Source organism: Rhamphochromis longiceps, linkage group LG8 (genome assembly GCF_057381845.1).
Source record: "Rhamphochromis longiceps isolate RC_006_pf linkage group LG8, R_longiceps_female_GT1.1, whole genome shotgun sequence".
In the NCBI taxonomy this organism is placed as follows: domain Eukaryota; kingdom Metazoa; phylum Chordata; class Actinopteri; order Cichliformes; family Cichlidae; genus Rhamphochromis; species Rhamphochromis longiceps.
In genome coordinates this window covers 32,293,329-32,312,353 of record NC_140564.1, presented here as the reverse complement: position 1 = coordinate 32,312,353, position 19,025 = coordinate 32,293,329, and the positions used below count along the sequence as shown (strand labels likewise).

Genomic DNA, 19,025 nt, shown 5'->3' with positions numbered 1-19,025 from the left:
AACAGTCCCAAGAGACCAAAATGACACGAATGGTATACAAAACAATCACAAAGAGATAAATCGGATACAAATTGATGCGTCATTTTCATATGGACTAAACCACCCATCCAAACAGAAAACCATACGCAAAAATCTAAAAAGCAACAAAATCCCCACATCGAGACAGAATGACTACAGAGTGCAAGAAATGGCCACAAGATGCTGAAAAATAACAACAAAGGGACCTTAAAAGTGACAAAAGCTGTAGACAGACAAAGTGGCTACAAGCAGGAGGATTCATGTAATAACCTTCACATAAGTGACCACAAAGAGACAAAAAAAAAACAATCATAAAGTGGCAAAACCAGCTACGGTGAGACAGAAGAAAAAACTATGAAGAGATGTCAACCAGACATAAAAGACACAATAGACAAAAGAGAAATTGATAAAAGGACCACAAGAAATGACACAAAGACTATAAAGCAACACAGGCAGTTAAAGTTACAGACAGGAAGTGACTAAAAAGAGGTGCTGGACAGCTACCAAAGACACAAATTTACAATGAAGAAAGACAGAGGGACTACAAAGAGATATACAGTGCAGACAAAGTGGCTACAAAAAGATAGAAAGCAACCAAAAATGCATAAAGAACAGCAAGAAAGTAGCTCAATGCATCTACAATGATAAGTCATATTACTTAAAAATGTTAGTGTTGCAAAAAGACACGAGGCTACAACATAAAGAAACAAAGTGACAAACTTCAGCAGAGATGGAGGACCAGAAATGAAATGGTTCGACACCAGCTGATAGACTTCCTCTATCAGCTGTTTTAACAGAAGTTTTATATGTGCTGCATAATGTAAAAGTTCCTGAGATAATAAACTCATTAACACTGAATAAATTCAAGCACAACGCAATAAGAATTTCCCCTTTATTTTACGAAAAGATAATAACGTTTGTGAGTGCATCATTACAAAAAGTTCTTTGCCAACATAAAAAGGTACATTCATGCACAGTCGTACTGTGGAGTGCAGCCGGCAGCAGACCTTCAGCGTAACCAAATAGCTGCTGCAGTAACCTGAGATAGCGGCGTTATCTAGCACCGCTCTGACACCTCATTGTTTTACTGTTGCAACACTGTTTGTCACTCCGTCTGCGGCTACATTCATACATCACAAATATACTGTTCAGTCACCACTGCATATGTGCCATGAGGTAAAATAACATTTAAATGTAAGAAAAGTGTACAATAAAAAAAACACACATATTAGGGTTGAGGTTTAGGTACATACAGGTGTCGCAGCTTTCCCGTGAAATTGTCATTACTCCACCGACTGTACAGCATCACTGCATATACATCTTCTTATTCAATTACATGAATAATTAGGTAAAATAAAATTACATATAACTGTAATGTGTAATGCCACCAACTAATATTTCTTACAGGCCCATAGATTTAAATTTTAAATTGATATGATAAGTCACCACTAGATGGTGCTGTTCAGGCATAAAAATGCTGTTTTCTGCTCAGGTTGATCTGGGGTGAAATATAAAGAAATAATGCACAACTTAGAGAACTGCTATCATTAAAAGCTCTGACATTTTATTAATACTGCACTAAATATTTTCTATATTTCTTTTTGCTTTTTGTATTTCGAGCAGCAAATTGCATTCAATTCACAAAGCTGTGGTCCTGATTTCAGACATATGGGCGATACTGAGCTTCACAGCTCAGTATCTTCAATGGCCTCTGGTTCATCCAGAGTATCCAAACGTCTCTTACAGGCATCCAACAGTTTTTTCCTGGGCCCTAGAGGGATGTGGATACTGGTGAGGTCTGTATCAGAGCATAGCAACAGAGCTTCCAAGTCGATCTTCTCCCTCCTGAATATGGGCATGAACTCACTGAGACTCTGAGAGGCCAGGAAAGTCTCCAGAGGATTGTTCTCTGGCTCCATGTCCTCATCCAGCCCAAGCTCAGTCTCCTCCCAGGGCAGCTCCTGCAGATTTCTTTCTTGCAGGCTCAAAGCGCTGCCAATACTATCCTCATCGAAGCTGGGCAAGTGTCGAGGCAGTTTTCCTCGCAGTCGGACGTTAGGCGCTCTCCCCACAGGTTCACTCCCTGCAACGCTTTCCTCTACCCCAATTCCAAACATGCCTCCGCTCATATAGTTCCTCCTGAAAACCATGGTCCCGAGCCCCGGTCGAGTGAACAGCGAGTCACGCCCGGAGTCTGCGCTGATCTCGGAATAAGCCGCCTCGTGGAGGCCTGGGTCACTCATGGCTCGGGAGATGGTGTCAGCATCGTCGTCAATGTCACGGGGAAACATATCACGGATGTTGAGCCGCGACCGCTCTCTGGGGTTGGTGTAGGTGCCCTGTTTGAGGAACATCACGTCATTGCCTAGCTGCAGGCCAGACAGCGAGCGCACGCTTTTCCTGCCATCTTCGTAGATCTTGAACGTACCGTCAACCTGCTTCTTTTTCTCGAGCTTCTTCTGTATCTTGGCCTTGCCCTTGGCTGTCGAATGCAGGGTGGCCTGAAAGGGACAAATCAGACACTGTGGATCACCCAGGGGTCTTTCAGATGATGTAAATAATTACTGTAAATGTCAAACTCAAACAGAGGCAAAGTCTTGCAACGTTTTCAAGTTTTTTACTACTCGTGTATCTGTATGTTCTCACTGTGGTCAATTATGGTCACCCACCTTCCCGCTGAAATCTCAGTCTTTACAATTGACTAGTCAATTGGGGAAAGTTAGCTTTAAAAGTTTTGTTTCTTCTGACAGGGGTTGCATTAAAGCACAGCAAAAGATAAATAAAGGTTGTTTTGAATTGGGATTCACGCAAAATTACTCTAGTAGAGTATAATAGTGAAAACATGGATCTGATAATAGATCTTCTTTTAAAAATAAAAAGCTTAACAGTGCCATTTGAGAAGCTAAGTATATTGTTTTCAAATGACTAAGACTAAAAGGTTTTGGGGGTTAAAAGGCTGACCATCAACTGCAACTGAGTCCAGGGACAGTTATTGATCTAAGGTAGAGCTTTAAATACTAGCTAAAATGTTCCCTGCTCAGTAAAGCAGAAGTTAATACTAAATCAGGGCTTTTGAACACAAAACCAACCACCTGCGAGTATGGCATGTTGGAGGTGACAGTGTTGAACTTGCGGCTCAGAGTGCTGCTGCTGGTGTAGCTAGAAAAGCTAATAGCGTCCAAGTTGTCTAAGGCCGCAGACTCCTTCATGAACTTCCTTGACATGCGTTCATGGTGTTTCTTCTGCAGCTTTGCGCACTCTTTGATCCGGCGCTCCGCGGCGCGAAACGCCCGATCCTTGAGCTTGCTGACCAGCTTTGGGTTGATGGTAATCTGCTTGGCGGCGATGGAGTCCAGGTAGCGAACGCAGTCCATGTGGCCCTTGGTGGCAGCCATGTCCAGCGGCGTGTGGTAGTCATTGTCGAGACACCACACGTTGGCACCGAAAGCCACCAGGAAGGACAGGCAGTTATGGTGGCCGTTGGCAGCTGCCAGGTGGAGCGGTGTGTTCCCCCAAATGTCGCATTTGTCCGGGTCACCTCTAGAAGTCAACAGAGGAGACGCCATGTTGAATTTATACACAAAGTTTACACACTTAGACTGCTTCTAACTTTATTTGGTGCCCACTCTAGAACAGGTTCCATCCATTTCCACCAAAGATGACCATATTACGGATATCACCTCTTTATGACATCATAAAGAGCCATGCGTAAAAAATATAGGCTGAAACCAAGTGTTTAAAGGAGTTTGACTACTCGCATACACCTGGTGGTTTTATGAGCATTCACCAATGTAACTGTGCATATGGAAGACACATATTTAAGTCTGTACCAGTATTTCGCTGGAAAACAGCTGTCATATAGATATTAGTGAAGCATCTGAAAAGCACAACTCTAATGTAGAGCAACAACAACAACAACTCCACCTCCTGCAGCTGCTGCAACAGTGACTCGTGTTAATCTGCTGTAAACTCTCCTCCTCTTCCTGTTTTCCCTCCTCCCACACGGCCGGGTCCTGATCAATAATTGAAGCGCAGCAGGTTAAACATGACAGAGGCGACTCTGCATTATTCATCTCCCACACCCAGACTCTTTTTTTCACAGACACCCAGCGACAGTGTTACCACGCACCACAGCAGGGTCACCACCTTTATTGGCACCAACCCTGATTTCAGTTCACGTCTGCGGTGCTGCACCCTGAGTGTGGACTTGAAATCACGTATATCTGAGACGAACCATGTGGGTGTTTATTTACCTGCCAGAAAGACCAATTACATAACAAAACTGAGAAATCTCTATGTCTGGACCATCACAGTCACTGCCTCACTGGTTTCCACATCCCGAAGTCAGGATTTAAAACACACATTTCTACTTTATCTGAGAATGTTTTAACTTGGTCTGAAAGGACAAGAAAAGACAATTCTGCTACACAAACTTTCCCTTGCTACAAAGTCTAAGGAAGTCCAGCAAATGCTGAAGTTACACCAGCACAGTTTCATTTTGAAACCATGTTTTTTATCAGGTTTAGACAGAAAAGACAACTATACTAAGGTAGAGTCATGTGGACTCCAGCCAGTCACATCATATGAGCAAGTGTCAGCACGATGGTGGAGGGGTGATGATTTGAGCTGGTTTGTACCTGGGCACCTCACAGTGCCTGAATCGGCCATTAGCTCCTATCTATACCAACGTATTGTAGAGTCAAATGTGAGTCCATCTATCCAACAGCTAAATCTTGACCCACACCGGGTCATGCAACAAGACCAACCCAAGCACAGCAGCAAGTTACAGCAGAATCACTAAAAAAAGAAACGAATGGAGATGCTGCAAAGTCCAGACCTTAACCCCACTGAATGCTGTGGCAGGACCTTAAAAGAGCTGTGCATAAATGAGTGTCTGCATACATCAATGTACTGAAGCAACATTGAAAACAAGCACAGGTCAGGTCAGGGTGCCGGTTTTAGCTCATAGTTGAGAAAGTTGACTGCTGCTGCTCCACGTCTTCTCCTTCTCCCGGCTTTTGTCTCCATCTTCACTTAATAATTATCTATCACAGGTGAAAGGTGTGGGCCAGAATTCCTCCACAGCAATATCAGAGACTGATAAAGGGTGACGGGGTCAGTCATTTGAGAGAAGCTTAGAGTACAGCTGATACTCCTCTTCATCAAAATGAGCCACTTGAGGAATCTGACAGGGATGCTTCCTGGGTGAGGAGTTCTGGGTATGTCCTACTGGGACAGGGGTTTAGCCTGCAAATGCTGGAGAGATTATATTCCTTGGCTTGTCTTTTGAAGCAAGCAGTCACAAGTATCAGAAAAGCATAATAGAAAAACCACCCATATGGGAAAATCCCTTAAAGAAGAGTCAGGTTTCATCTCCAAACAGGTACCACTAGTTCAGAACGTAGAACCCATTCACATTTTGGCAGTTAATATAACATGTTTTGTCTTCTTGGTGTCATTTGTCATTGGTGCTCTCACACAGCAGCAGTAATACTGGGAACTGAACAATAAGTGTCCCATTTTACAGACAATGACAACTCATGACAATCATTATGGACATTCAGAAGACTCTTTGTTCAGGATTTGGGGCGTGCTGACACCAGCTGCTCTCTGGCAGAAAGCATCATGCCCTTCCTGTGTTTTAAAAGCACTTGAGAACAACATGCAGCAACACCATATATGAGCGGGCAGAGGGAGGTAAGGGGTCTTCACCCCTTCTCTAGTCGCCATAGGAGCGGGGAGCTGGGAGGGCAAGTTGGCCGTCTGGTCAGTCTGGGATGCAGGGCCTCCCTGCTGCTGCAGGACTGGGGGGTGGTCTGCTTGTCTCCACCTCAGGGAAAAGGGTAACAGGGTCCAGGGAACCTGGACCCGGGGTATAGAGTGTGTTTGTCCATCTGTGTTTGTCTCCACGTTGGGCGAGTGCCCTGTATTTGTATATGTGTGCATGAGGGTGAGAATGCATGTTTGTGTCTGTGTGTGTCTGGTTGTCTGTGTCTATTTTTCAGGTCAGGTCTTAAACTCCACCTCTCTGGGAACATCTCTGTCTCCCCTCACCACACTCCCTGCCGGTGACTGAGGCCCTCAACTGGCGGTGCGTTGGTGGTTTTCGGTGTCCGGGGCTGGGCCCTTAGATATGTACCGTCTCATTCCCGGTGGCTTCTTGGCAGGACCTGGCGCTTGTGCCTCGGCCGGGCCCCTTCCGGGGGTGGGGGACCTCGCACCTTGGGCCTCTGGGCCAAGGGCTTGGTCCGTTCTGGCGTGGCTGGCTGCTGGCTTCTGCACCGTGGCTGCTGGGTGACCCCACATCTGGGGTTCTCCTCAGCTCTTCCCAGGAGGGTGGTGCAGTTGCCCCTCCGATGGTCTTCCTTGTGCACTCATTTAAAGCAACATAGGCACTTACTTTTGCACTTATTGTCTATAAATGTATTTTCATTTTACAGGTCACCAGAACACAAAACTATATTTACATTTGCCCAAAAAGAACGGCTCTAAAAAGCCCTTTTCAACAATGGCAAGTTGACTTCCACCATTACTTAAACGACTGATTTAAATTCTTCATATGCAATGTCTGAAAATCATCACAACCTGCTTAGTGTTTGTCTTAAAGGATTTAAAGGACTCTGAGAGGATGAGGAAAAGCATTTTGTGCTGAACTATTCAGTGTCTGTGTCTGCTGAACAACAGGCTCTACACTTCATCTGCTAACACCATCCTGACAGTAAGGTAAGCCAGTGGCAGCATCCGCAAAAACAGAGACAGGAAACTGGCAAGAACTGAGAGAAGGCCAGTGAAGTGATGGTCATTGGAAGAAAGCTCTATGTCAGGGTGCAGAGACCTAAGACTGAGAGGATGGTTCACCTTACAGCTGCACAACAGCCCAAAGCAAACAGATGAGACAACACTGGAGCAGTTCCAGGACAAGTCTCTAAATATCCACACTTCAATCCCACAAACCTCTGTGGAGAGACCTGAACGTGGCACTTCACAGATGCTTCTCATCCATTCTAAGCTTTGACTGATCGGTAAGGAATAAAAGAAGAAAGCGCCCAAATCCGTGTGCAAACCTGCAGTGGCCCAAGAACCAGAAGCGCATTCCAAAGGGGCTTTGACATAGTACTGAATACGTAGTGCTAAAAGTGCTAAAGTAGTAGCACTAAAGTGCACTAAAGTAGTGCTAAAGCAGAGAGAGATCCAAGTTAAAAAATACAGTATCATTATCATTTATCAAGTGTAAATATAAAGTGAACAAATTTCTCTTTATTTGTGTAAAATGGCAATGGCAACAAAATAAAGTAAAAAAATTAATAAAAGCCAAAAGACAATATAACCAAACATAAATCTGGACTTTCTACAGAAGATATTCTTTTCAGTTCTTTGATTCTAATGTCTGATTTACTGAAGAGTCTCTTGGTCTCCAAAGACTAGTCTCAGTCTTTACATATAAAGAAATACATGGAATTAAAAATGTTCCTATCTCAGGTATTCCTGGCCAATAAACATAAATGAACCTAGAACTCTCAAAGGGGCCCCCATGAGCCCAGGCTTCGTGAGTGAAAGTCCTGTATGTGATTTATGTTATAACCATCTACATGTTTTTTGTTTCTTTATAGAAATGTGTTGCATTTTACAATCAGGAAGAGAGTCCTTGTTCCCTCCCTGATTTCTTCATTTTTTGCATTCCTGAAAAGCTATTTAAACCTACCTGGCCTAATGTGAAAAAGTAATTGCTCCCCAATTCTAATAACTGCTTGTTCCACCCTTGACAGCAAGAAGTGCAATATACTGGTAATGAGTCTTTCTCATTGTCTTTCATGGCCCACTCTTCTTTTCAGGATTGTTTTAATTAAGTCACATTTGATGGATTTCCTGCATGAACGGTCCGTTTGAGGTTATACCAAAGCCTCTCAATCAGATTTAAGTCTGGACTTTGACCAGGTCGCTCCAAAACCTTCATTTTTTTAGACATTCAGAGCTGCCTGTGCTGGTATGTTTTGGATCAGATTTAGATCCCCAAAAGTCTTGAGGGTATTTTTTTTATTGGCTTTTGGGTTCTTTCTTTGAAGCAGTGGTTTTCTCCTTGGAACTCTCCCATGGAGGCCACTTGTGCCCACTCTCTTTCTTATGAAGTCTGACCTTAACTGAGGTGAGTGGAGCCTGCAGTTGTTCAGATGTTGTTCTGGGTTCTTTTTTGACCTCCTGGATGAGTCGTCGATGTGTTCTTGGAGTAATTGTGGTAAAACAACTACTCCTGGGAAGGTTCACCACTCAGATTTTGTCCATTTGTGAATAAGGGCTCACATTGTGAAAGCTTTGGCTATGTCCAAAGAAATGGCTTTGTAACCCTTTAAGCCTGGGCATAGCAATGAAACTGAACTCAGCTTTCAAAAAAAGTAGTTAATCACAGTCAACTCATGATTTAAGAAGAGGGACAATTACTTTTTCACACAGCCCAACATAGGTTTGGATAACTTTTTTCCCCTTAATAAATAAAATCATTATTTAAAAACTACATGTTGTGTTTACTCATGTTATTAAAATGTGTTTGTTTGGAACATTTAAATCTGAAATGATGAAATGATGCAAAAACTCACATCTAGGCTTAAATGCTGTTTTAGCTTGAATAGCACAAACTGGGCCAGTCAGGGCAGTGCAGTCAGGTCTGCATCTGTAATCGGAGCCATATTTGTTCTTTAAATAATGATTTTGCCCACTTTTAGGTACAGTTCTTTTGTAAGCTCAGTGTCAGTGGGGTTGATGAGTGTAGATTTATGACTGTTCCTGTTCCTGCTTCTTAAACTGCCCTCTTGTTGTCTTCAGTGTCGTTCTTGTTGTAATGCCCGCTCTGCTGCTCAGCTTTCTTGTCTCTGCTTCGCATGCACTCGATCCATCACTCTGACCTTTGCAGTACCCTGCACTTCACTGCACGCTTTATAAAGCTTCCGCCAGCTGCATGACACAGTGCACCTCGCCCTGCTGTTAATATGCTCCTTCTTAGAGAGCAGGAAGCAAACACGCTGCTTTGTTTGGGCCCTAAAGCCTCCGCACGGTGCTCTCGGATAGTCTACCTTACTCTATCTGTAACTTATCTGCCCTGAATATAGCCTTACTCCTAAAACCTGTTTGTGATTGTCTCCGTTTTCTCCAAGCTTCCGGTCAGTTTCAGTAACTGAGCTGTGTAAAAATGGCTTGTGTATAATGGCTCAATCAGATTTAAGGCTCTGTTGTGTCACAGATCAGCCCAAGCTTCATCTGTCAGATTTAATATATAGCCAGCACACACAAGTGACCTTTGTATGCAATTAGGCTGTTTATATGTACAGCCTCCATCTCTTGAAGTGCTGATTAGATTAGTGATGGGGGTTGGAGCAGTTTTATTTTCTCAGTTAAACACAAACTAAAGAACGTTCTACGCGGTTAGATATTTTTGTAAACTGTACAGAAACGAATTCCATTTTGTCCAGTATAATACAGAAATAACTTTAGATTACACTGGAGTTTTGTGGACGGTTGCAGCACTCTTGTGTATATATTGAATCCACAGTCACTGTCTTTAATAAAGGTAGAAATCTGGCTGGAATCCACACCTGGAGACCAAGAAGTGATCAGGTAAGGTTTGTTATCTTGTCAAATGAGCAACCCATTTTTAAATATTCACTACCTCAGATTTGGGACTATGTCTCCTTCAACTGTTCATATTGTTCTTACAGTAATTTATAGTAATTTCTTACTTTCAGCCACTAGACTGTGGTGTTTTACAGGCTAACAGACTTGAAGCAGTAAGATTTACTGCTGACGCCATTAGGTAATCATTAACTATTATTAATATCTAACTGTCTTCCGCAGTGTGTTTTTTTTCCTGTTTTCCTACCCTCACTCCCAAACGGTCGCCCCTCCCTGAGCCTGCTTCTGCCGGTTTCTTCCTGTTAAAAGGGAGTTTTCCCTTCCCACTGTCGCCAAAGAGCTTGCTCGTAGGGGGTCAAATAATTCTATAGTTTTCACCTTGTTTTGATTTGGCGCTAAATAAATAAAAAAGAGTTGAATCAAATTGAAGCCCATGGGTAAGTTACATAATGACCAGAATGAGGATGGAAAATTGTTCATTTAAGATAGACAGATGAATGATTAGCTGCTGTGCTTCAGCATCAACTCATTGCCATGAGGTAATTAAAATACAAGAAAGAAAAACATACAATATCCTATAATATTTTGAATTTTATTGAAGTATAAAAATCATATGAAGTAGATATATATCCATCCACCCATCCATTATTTTAAGTGGTTTTTAATATTTTAATTGTGTCGGGTTTTTTTGTATTATTTAATAATTTTAATACTGTGAATCACAATTAAAAATCTTAAATGTATGACCTCCATATTTCCAAAATACATTCTATCTATCTATCTATCTATCTATCTATCTATCTATCTATCTATCTATCTATCTATCTATCTATCTTTCACATATCTATTATTTTTAGACAACTTTTTGAGTACTTTTCTCTATTTTGGTGCTTGTGGTTCTGAACTCACCCTCTGCTCACGATGAGCCGGAGCGCCTCCAGGTTGCCGTGGTAAGCGGCCCATAAGGTCGGTGTCATCCCATCCTCGTCCGGGGCGTTCAGATCCTTCCGTGTGGCCTCCTTTAGCACGTCCAGGAAGCCGTCCCGGGCCGCCCGGTGATACCGGTCGTTCATGGCGACACCTCGGCTCAGTCCCAGTCCGGTTCCATGGAAGCCTGGATGTGGAGGTAACTGTCACTCCGGGAGTCCGGACGGCCTGCAGCGGGACGTAGCGGCGGACTGACTGGTTGCTGGGAGACGAACACCAGGCGTGCTGGTTGTCAAGCGGGGGGCGTGGCCCAGACGATCCTACACACCGCCTTTCCTCATTGCTCATTACGAGCACAGAATTACTTAAAACTGAAATCTGCGAGAAAATAGTTGCCCCAGAGACGTGGCTTTGGGGCAATTATCAGCAATTTATTTATTTTTGATCGAATTTTGAATACATTTTTTTTTTTGCCCTTTCAGCTCATTCATCATCCCCCATTCTTAAAATATTTCTCCATATTAAATATTTTTTATTCTTTTATTTATTTAGAGATCATAAAAGTAATGTATTATTTCTTTAATGTGAAATAACAACAATAACTATATATCAGTATTTCAAAAATAATTATTGATACATTAATAAATAATTCAAATGGATTTTACAAAAAAACATAAGCTCTCAATAAAAGCTAATTTAAAAAACCAATTTAAAATTTAAATTTAGAAAATTACTTTCAAACTCAAAATGGCCATCCCTCCCCTCGGTTTTGGGATTAGCTTCTCCATTTAGCACTTCCTTGACTATGGTCCTTCGAGAAAAACTAACGCAAATTAGCCACGGTGTGTGATGGAAGGAGCTCTCTGATTGGTTACAGAGACTCAGGCTGACTACCTGGGTTTTGTTAAGGTCCTTTTTTTGTACCGATAACTTTGTATTGCTAAACATATATAAAGGGCATTCAGTCTCGGCTTTTACACTCTGAACAACATGGAGATAAGAAGTATATGACGGGACTGCAGAGAAATGGAGAGCCGAAGCTCCGAGTGTTGAAGAAGGTAACATGCTAACATGGCTAACACTAGCATCACCTTAGCTAATGAAAATATTACGTCCCAGCAGTTCTAGATAGGTACGTTTTTAGTAAGCTAATATGCTCTTCACAAATAAAGCTTGACACCGTTCAGAGCAAGCGCTGAGCCCTGTTACATTTATACACATATATAGAGCAATGGCGGCAACCTACAGCCTTTAAACTCGTGATTAAAATGCTGTCTGCCCAGATGTTACCACACAGCTTTCTGGTAGTTAAAGTTAATAGAACTAAAACATCTGCCAAGGCAAAGAGTAGAGATGACACGCTGCTGAATTAAGTTCATTTGTTTTAATTAGACGAGTGCACACATTCATTCTAAACTGGACATAGATGATCATCAAGAGCCACGTTCACCTAATCCCAGCCTCTCTGACACAGTATGTCAAATATTCGCATTGAATATTCAGTATATTGCAATGACTAACTGCACCTACAGTACCTATATGCAGTCAAAAATACACATGGGCAAACGTAGTTATTAATAAAATATATTTGTATTGAAAACCAAGGCTGAAATTGATTCAGTCTATTAATTTTCTCTGTATGCTCTGTAGGGACTGTCCCAATAAAGGCCCTGAATGTTGAGATCAATACAATAAATGATGTGGAAATAATTTTCACAGAGGTCATAAAGTTAGTAAATCCCTGCTGATATTTTGGCTGATGTTTACATTTTCAATTGATTTGTGTTTGTAGGTTTGCTTGTTCTTGACAACTTGGACTCCTCTGGGTGATAAGGACACACCTGCATCTGTTCCATATCATGTTCATGGAGGATGTTATGGCTTTGACAGCACTTGGTGTTAGCTTTTTGGCATCTGGCACCCACACTGGAAAACCTGCAACCTGGACTTCATGCAGGAGAGACCGCCTCAGTCATGTTCGACTCTGCGTCCTCTGCTTTACCTCCTAATGTCTTTCTGCTTTAACGCACAATTAAAAATCATTCAAAAATGATAACTTATTTCATGAGTTATATTTCAGAGGAGTAAAGGTTTTTACATAAATGAATGATTGTTTTCTTTTCTTTTTTTTTTTTCTTTTTTTCCATTTTGCATTAGATCATACATGTGCAGATCGACCGATCACTAGTCATACTGAATTTTAATGTACAGAGCAGGTGAATGTGACTACTAAACTTTAGTTATATTCAGCAGACATCAAAGAACACCGCTGTCAAGCTTAACTGGCATTTCTTTTCAGCTTATGTTCTCAAACTCCCAAGAATAATGCCTGTCTGAATAATAATTTCTGTGATGATTGGTAGATAGTTTACAGTGTTTGTTTTTCTGCTTGCTAAGGCTGAAAATAATGTGAGAGAAATAAAAAGAAAATCAAAAAATGTCTTATTGAAATAATTAATTTCCAGGTAACAATATGCCCAAAAGTTCAGTTCCTCTGGACATTTTGTCAATGGGAGAGATCACTCATCAAAGAAGAGTGATCAAATGTTTCTACCAATGATAAACATTGACTCCAGTAGAATTAAATCAGCTATTTAAGATTTTAAAAAGAGCTGTTAGATGCTGAAATGCTGCCTAAAGCTGTGGGAAAGTTAAGATTCTTGCAATATATGTGAAAATCACCGCTTTGACTGGTTACAGATCCTCCTAACAGCTAAACCGCGTTTGCTGTTTGTATTTTTAATTTCTGCTACTTGAGATTAGTTGGACCTTGTAAGTATAAGAGCTCAGGATCATCTTTGAGCACAAAGACGTGGTCTCATACGAGGACAATGGGTTTATTTTACAGCATAGTGCAAAGCTGCCATATTGTAATATCCCCATATGATGACACATGGTCTCAGACAAATCATACATGATCCAGCATTTTACAAAGAATGCAAACTTTCTTCCTGTGTGCTGGTTGACCCTGCAAATCTTTACAGCACTCGTGTTACCAAACTTTTGATGACTGGTGTGCACTTCCTGCTTCGAAAGTGTAAATTTTTTATATTCATCAAGATATCTGATTTTGAAGAGGCTGGAAATGTTACACTTGTGTCATCTCTGCTCTTTGCATTGTCAGAGGGTTAATATGATCTAATGCATGAGCTAACAGGAAAAGGACACGCAGTGAGGAAATGGATTTGCAGATGAGGAGTGGACTCACCATTTTTATGTCACAAATAAATCTTTGATTTTTAAATCCATTTACTTATTTCTCTTTTTTAAATTGGTTTTTTTTTAAGATCTTGAAGTTCTGTTTCTTTTAATGCTTTATGGAATTAGGTTTTTGTGGAGAGTTTAATTATTTTTTGTGAAATCCGTTTGTGATTTGAAATATTTAGTAATGAGTTAATACATTTGTAGGCTAATGTCTAAATGAAGAATTAAAAAATGTATTTAATAATGCACATGCTTTGGCCCTCCATGCACAGCAAGCAGACAGCTTTGTGTCATTAAACAGTGAAAATAAAAATAATCAGCTGATCGGGTTATCGTTCCCACTCAACCATTACAGCAGCTCGAAGCGGCGAAGCGATAAGAATGGCGTCACACACTTAAGTCAGGTCCTGTTGCGGCTTGTTTGTAAACTCTACTTGTTGGCAGAGGGCAGGTTCATACATTTCAGTTCTGTAATGCTGTGTACTGACAAACACCACTTACAAGCCTTTAGATTAGATTGTTAGTTTTTTTAAATTAATAATTCATTAATTTTTCTATTAAGTAAACTTTGTCCGAATTGCTCAGCAGGTGAATAAAGGACCAGTTTGCAAAGTAAATATGATGCATTTCCTGTGTAGGTGTGTTAAAATCATGACCACACCTACAGCCGTGTGGGAGCCGTGGGAAGGCGCATTAGAGGACTGTCGCGCCCTGTCAGACGCATGTCTCCACGCTGAACTTCAGCTGAAAGGAAAGGAAACAAGTGTCTTTTGAAGACAAGAGGAAGAAGCATGAGCACGGATCGTGATGCTGGAGACTTGGAGCTGGATACTGTCTGTGGGACACCTGAAAATCCCACTAGTGAACCTCTCCAGAGCTCAGACCATCATCAGACTCATGAACAGGAGCTGGACCCGGTGCTGCTGTGGGTTCCCAGTGGGAGACGCCTAATCTCTGGTTTGGTGGGTCTCAATGTGGTTCTGCTGGGAACCGCTCTGGTGATCGGCGAAAACTTCAACCCTGAGGGTCTGAGCCACCAGGAGCCTGAGGTGTTCCTGCTGGTGCTCATGGGGATCAGCCTGATCTGGATGTTCTGGTACCTGCTGTGGGCCAGGAGACATCCGGATATAAGCCCGCACAGAGACCACCACGCCGGGGGGGTCCCTGTCATCCGTAAGTTCCCGTGTTCGATCTTTAAAGCAGACTGCTCACAGGGTGTGCTTGGATTTTCTAACAGCGCTTTCATGTCACAGTGGCTCTCCTGCTCTTTGCTGCCTTCAGCCTGCTGCTGTTTGTCTTCACGGTCGGTTATTTGATGAGTACGAGGGAGTGCAAGCCTGCTGCAACGCTGATTTCACCGTTCATGGAGGCTCCTTTTCTCACTCTGCAGGTAAAATCCGAAGGCAGGCTGAACTGGTGCAAGTTGTTACTGAGAGTGCAGGAAGCTAAGTGCTGGAGCTAAACAGAAAAAAGTGCTTATCTTTTCTACACTTAGACCAATCAGTCATCTCATGAAAATGAATATTTTATTTCATTATCTGATTCAAAGACGTTCAAGTAATTTGATGAAGAGAAACTGAGTAAACGGATCAAATTTCTAAGACTTTCTCATTTCTGTGGCCAAGGCAGCACAGGTCAGCAGGCATTCTAGGGATTATTTCACCTGCGCTTCAGCCAATTTTACCTGTTGACTCCAAATCAAGAAAATGGTGAGATTAGTCATTATATTCCAAATATTGGACGACTGGACAGCATTTGAAAAGCAAGTTTTCTCCAGAAAAAGTAAAGCCAACATTAAGGAAGGTGTTTCTGTTGGTGCTTAAATCCGTGTCCTTGGCGATGGACAGGGATGGGATATTCACGTTTAGAAGCGCAGGTGTTTCGAAACACCGCTCCGACGCGTGGGTCAAAACGCCCACGACACGTGACCTTGGAGTTTCGACAGGTGAATCAATGCCGGGGAGGTGCCCAGCACATCCAGGGGTCACAGGAAGTCTGAATATTTAGTCAGATTGTTAAGAAGTGGGAAGAAATGGTGCGCAAACCACAGTTTTCAAGCTCACGATAGGCGGTGAAAAGTGGAGCTCATAAAAAGTGAAACATAATCTTGTGATGCACAGTTCTTCTGCAAAGTGGAAAAAAGTACTCGGACTTTTTACTCAAGTAAGCATTAAAATCCCTTTTAAGTAGCGTAGCCGTTCACGGGTTGTATATCGAAAGTGACTGTACTCGTGAAATGACACTTCATGTACACGATGGGCAGTTATTGGGCTAAATTTATGAATTTATTGATGTGGGTATATCTTTGATGTTGCAGCTGTGGATTTTTTATTACTTTAATATTGTATTAATTGCACTCAAAATACTTGTCAATTAGATATTAAGACCTGAAACTGATGAAATGAATGATTAAAACTTGATCTCAGGTCCAACATGAAGTGAACATTATGCTCATTTTCTCTTACATGCAGATGGACTTTTCTATCAGGGAATAAAGGAGAAGTGGATTTAAGGCACTTTTGCCTTAGGTTTAACTTTAGAGTAATCATTTATGTACTTTATGTGTAATTTACTGTGCAGTCACAGGCTGTAGGAGACTGCAGCTGTTCCAGTGAGTGAGCAGATATTGCTAATAACCATCATCTAATTATTTCTGTGACCAGATTTATTCTAGCTCCATATTTTCACTCTTGAACTCTACTAGAGCTTTGCATGAATTTGAGTTCAAAATAATCCTTATTATAAGGAAAGGCTTTTGGGTCCACTGAGTATTCTAGTAGAAGGATGCAGCTTTGACAGCTTTGACTAAACTTTTCTCGTTCTTTGCTGTTCACTTTAAGTCAGGTGCTCTTCCTCGGGCTCATCTTTGTCCCTTTCACGTTAAGATTTCAGATCATATGTCGGCTATTTTCTGTTACATACCTTCACCTTTCCTCTCCACCCTCCCTGACTTGAAAACAAGCTTGCCGTCATTTCGGGTGTGTCCTTTTTGAATAACCAAACTTTTGTTCCTTTTGTAGACATATTTACTGTGGGCTCACTCCAAAGACTGCATTCACAGACACAAGATAATCACAAGGTGCGCATTACTAAATTCGCTATATAAATCATGCATTTTTTTTCATACACCTGCTACTTTGAGAAAGAGATTTCTAACTTTAGGTTTGCAGGTCTGGACTGATGATGATCCTCTCCACTGATCTACTGCTGTGGCTGAACGCCGTGACAGAGGACAACATCCACGTGGAGATCGAGCTGGGAAAACGAAACGGCCTCGCTGATGACGACACACCTGATAGGGACAGCTCAGACTTAGCAGGTAGTTACTGCAAGAAAGGCCACATTCACTCAGGATCCTAAGGTTGTATGGTTGAGCTCACTTTATTCAATTATGACATACGACTTACTAATGTAGCTGCAAGATGGATGCAAAACTAAAAGGAATGTATTTAAAGTTCTCTTCCTTCCTGCAGGGAATTCAACCTGTCAGTGCAACGCGAGCACAGCCTGCCTCGCCTTCAGGAAGGGCTTTGAAATCTTTTTTCCCTTCAACATAGAATACTACCTGATGGCAGGCTGCTTGATCTATGTGATGTGGAAGAACGTGGGCCGCATAACGGGTCCAGATCACCACGTCACAGAGAAGAAGACCCTGTATATTGTGTGCACAGGTGGGATCACATTGGGCCTCGTGTTTGGGGGCCTGGTTCTGGCTGCAGGAGTGACTGCCTTCGTTCTCTATCAGGTCTATGTGAGCCAGCCGGAGTTTCGCCTCACCGCCTTCTTCATATTTTATGGCTATCATTTAGTCGTCATGCCCATCATGTCTCTCTGCTCTCTGGTCGGGCTAATAGTCCAAAGGTTAGAGAGTAGGGCACGCGAAGTGGGGCCTAATCCCTCTCGTAGGCTGGATGTGGTCCTCCTGATGGCGGCGGCCCTGGGCCAGCTCGCTCTGTCCTACTTCTCCGTGGTGGCAGCTTTGGGCATAGGCACCGATGGCCCTCTGGGGGAACTGGATCTGTCCTACTCCCTCTTGAGTCTGCTGGAGCTCATCCTCCAGAACATCTTCATCATTGAAGGCCTCCACAGACACCCACACCTCAGCATCAAGAAGAAGAAGAAGCAGATGAGCAGTATTTTCAAAGTATTTTTTTTCTTCATATAGTAGCTCTGAGGTGTAACTCAGAAGTACTGAAGTTTCATTTTTAATATTGTTACATTGTCCTAAATAACCTTTTCTGAAATATTGTTTTCTCAAATGTCATCTTAGTTTATATATTGTATATTGTGGGGTTTTTTTGGTTTCCTGTCATGTTTTGGGATTATTTTTGCTGCTTTCTTGTTTTTTTTTTGTTTTGTTTTTTTCTTTTCTTAAATATGTTCTGAAATGGTTCTTTTTGTGCACCTCAGAGCCCCTGTACATTTTACTGATGTGTTGAAAGGCATTAAAATTTTTCATATTTATATTAAAACTCTTTTACAGATGAAGAAAAAAGCACAAGAGAACAAAAAGACAGATATATCTCTACTGGAGGCCAAAATATCAGCGCCCCCTACAGTCCAGGAGCAGGGGGCAACAAAACCCTGGGCCAAAAGAGTGAGACAAGAGATCTGCGCTTTCCTCATTCTCTCAAATATCATGGTACTACTGTGTTTTATGAACCTGTTTTGAAAGAATATTTTAAAATGTTCAGTATTTGAATAACACGTAGATGTTCCCTCTTCTTTAGCTGTGGCTGATTCCTGCATTTGGAGTCCACCCGCAGTTCGAGAACGGCCTGGGAAAAGAGTTCTTCGGCTTCACCACTTGGTTTATTATGATGAATTTGGGTCAGCCGCTCAGCGTCTTCTACAGGATGCACTCGGTGGCAGCTTTAACGGAGCTGCTCATCTCTGCATGACACGCACAGACTCCATCCCTGTTAGACTACACGATCCAAAAACCGGATTACTGAATACACAAACCAACTCAAGAACAAGCTCGCCCCTCATCATAGAACTTCATGTTGTTTAAAATATGGAGATGACAGCACCTCGCAGTCTTCTGGCCTGTGCGTCCTGATATATGCACGTTTTTAAAAAAAGCATTTTTAAAGTTTTAGGCAGATATATTGGTAGAGCAGCAGATTCAGGACCCCGGGGTCTCTGATGAGATTATTTTAAAGACTTTTACCTTCCTGTCGTCACACATCGGAGCAACAAGCACTCACGTTTTTGGCAAAATAAATAAATGTCCTACAAAACTGCCAGATATT

General features: G+C 42.0%; 2 protein-coding genes across 2 annotated transcripts; one reads left to right on the top strand and one right to left on the bottom strand.

Moving 5' to 3' along the window:
- Positions 1 to 951: 951 nt before the first annotated feature.
- Positions 952 to 10,765, bottom strand: LOC146664082 (pre-mRNA splicing regulator USH1G-like). The gene is made up of 3 exons (XM_085417095.1): positions 10,549 to 10,765; positions 3,111 to 3,558; positions 952 to 2,519 (listed from the first exon to the last, which is right to left on the bottom strand). The coding sequence occupies exons 1-3, from the start codon at positions 10,710 to 10,712 to the stop codon at positions 1,704 to 1,706; spliced, it is 1,428 nt and encodes a 475-aa protein (XP_085273221.1). The 5' UTR covers positions 10,713 to 10,765; the 3' UTR covers positions 952 to 1,703.
- Positions 10,766 to 14,463: 3,698 nt separating this feature from the next.
- LOC146664081 (proton channel OTOP3-like) lies at positions 14,464 to 19,024 on the top strand. Its single transcript, XM_085417089.1, has 7 exons — positions 14,464 to 14,943; positions 15,024 to 15,160; positions 16,791 to 16,849; positions 16,941 to 17,089; positions 17,244 to 17,914; positions 18,254 to 18,412; positions 18,501 to 19,024. Exons 1-7 carry the CDS (start codon positions 14,562 to 14,564, stop codon positions 18,669 to 18,671), a joined length of 1,728 nt encoding a protein of 575 aa, XP_085273215.1. The 5' UTR covers positions 14,464 to 14,561; the 3' UTR covers positions 18,672 to 19,024.
- The last annotated feature ends 1 nt before the right edge of the window (position 19,025 follows it).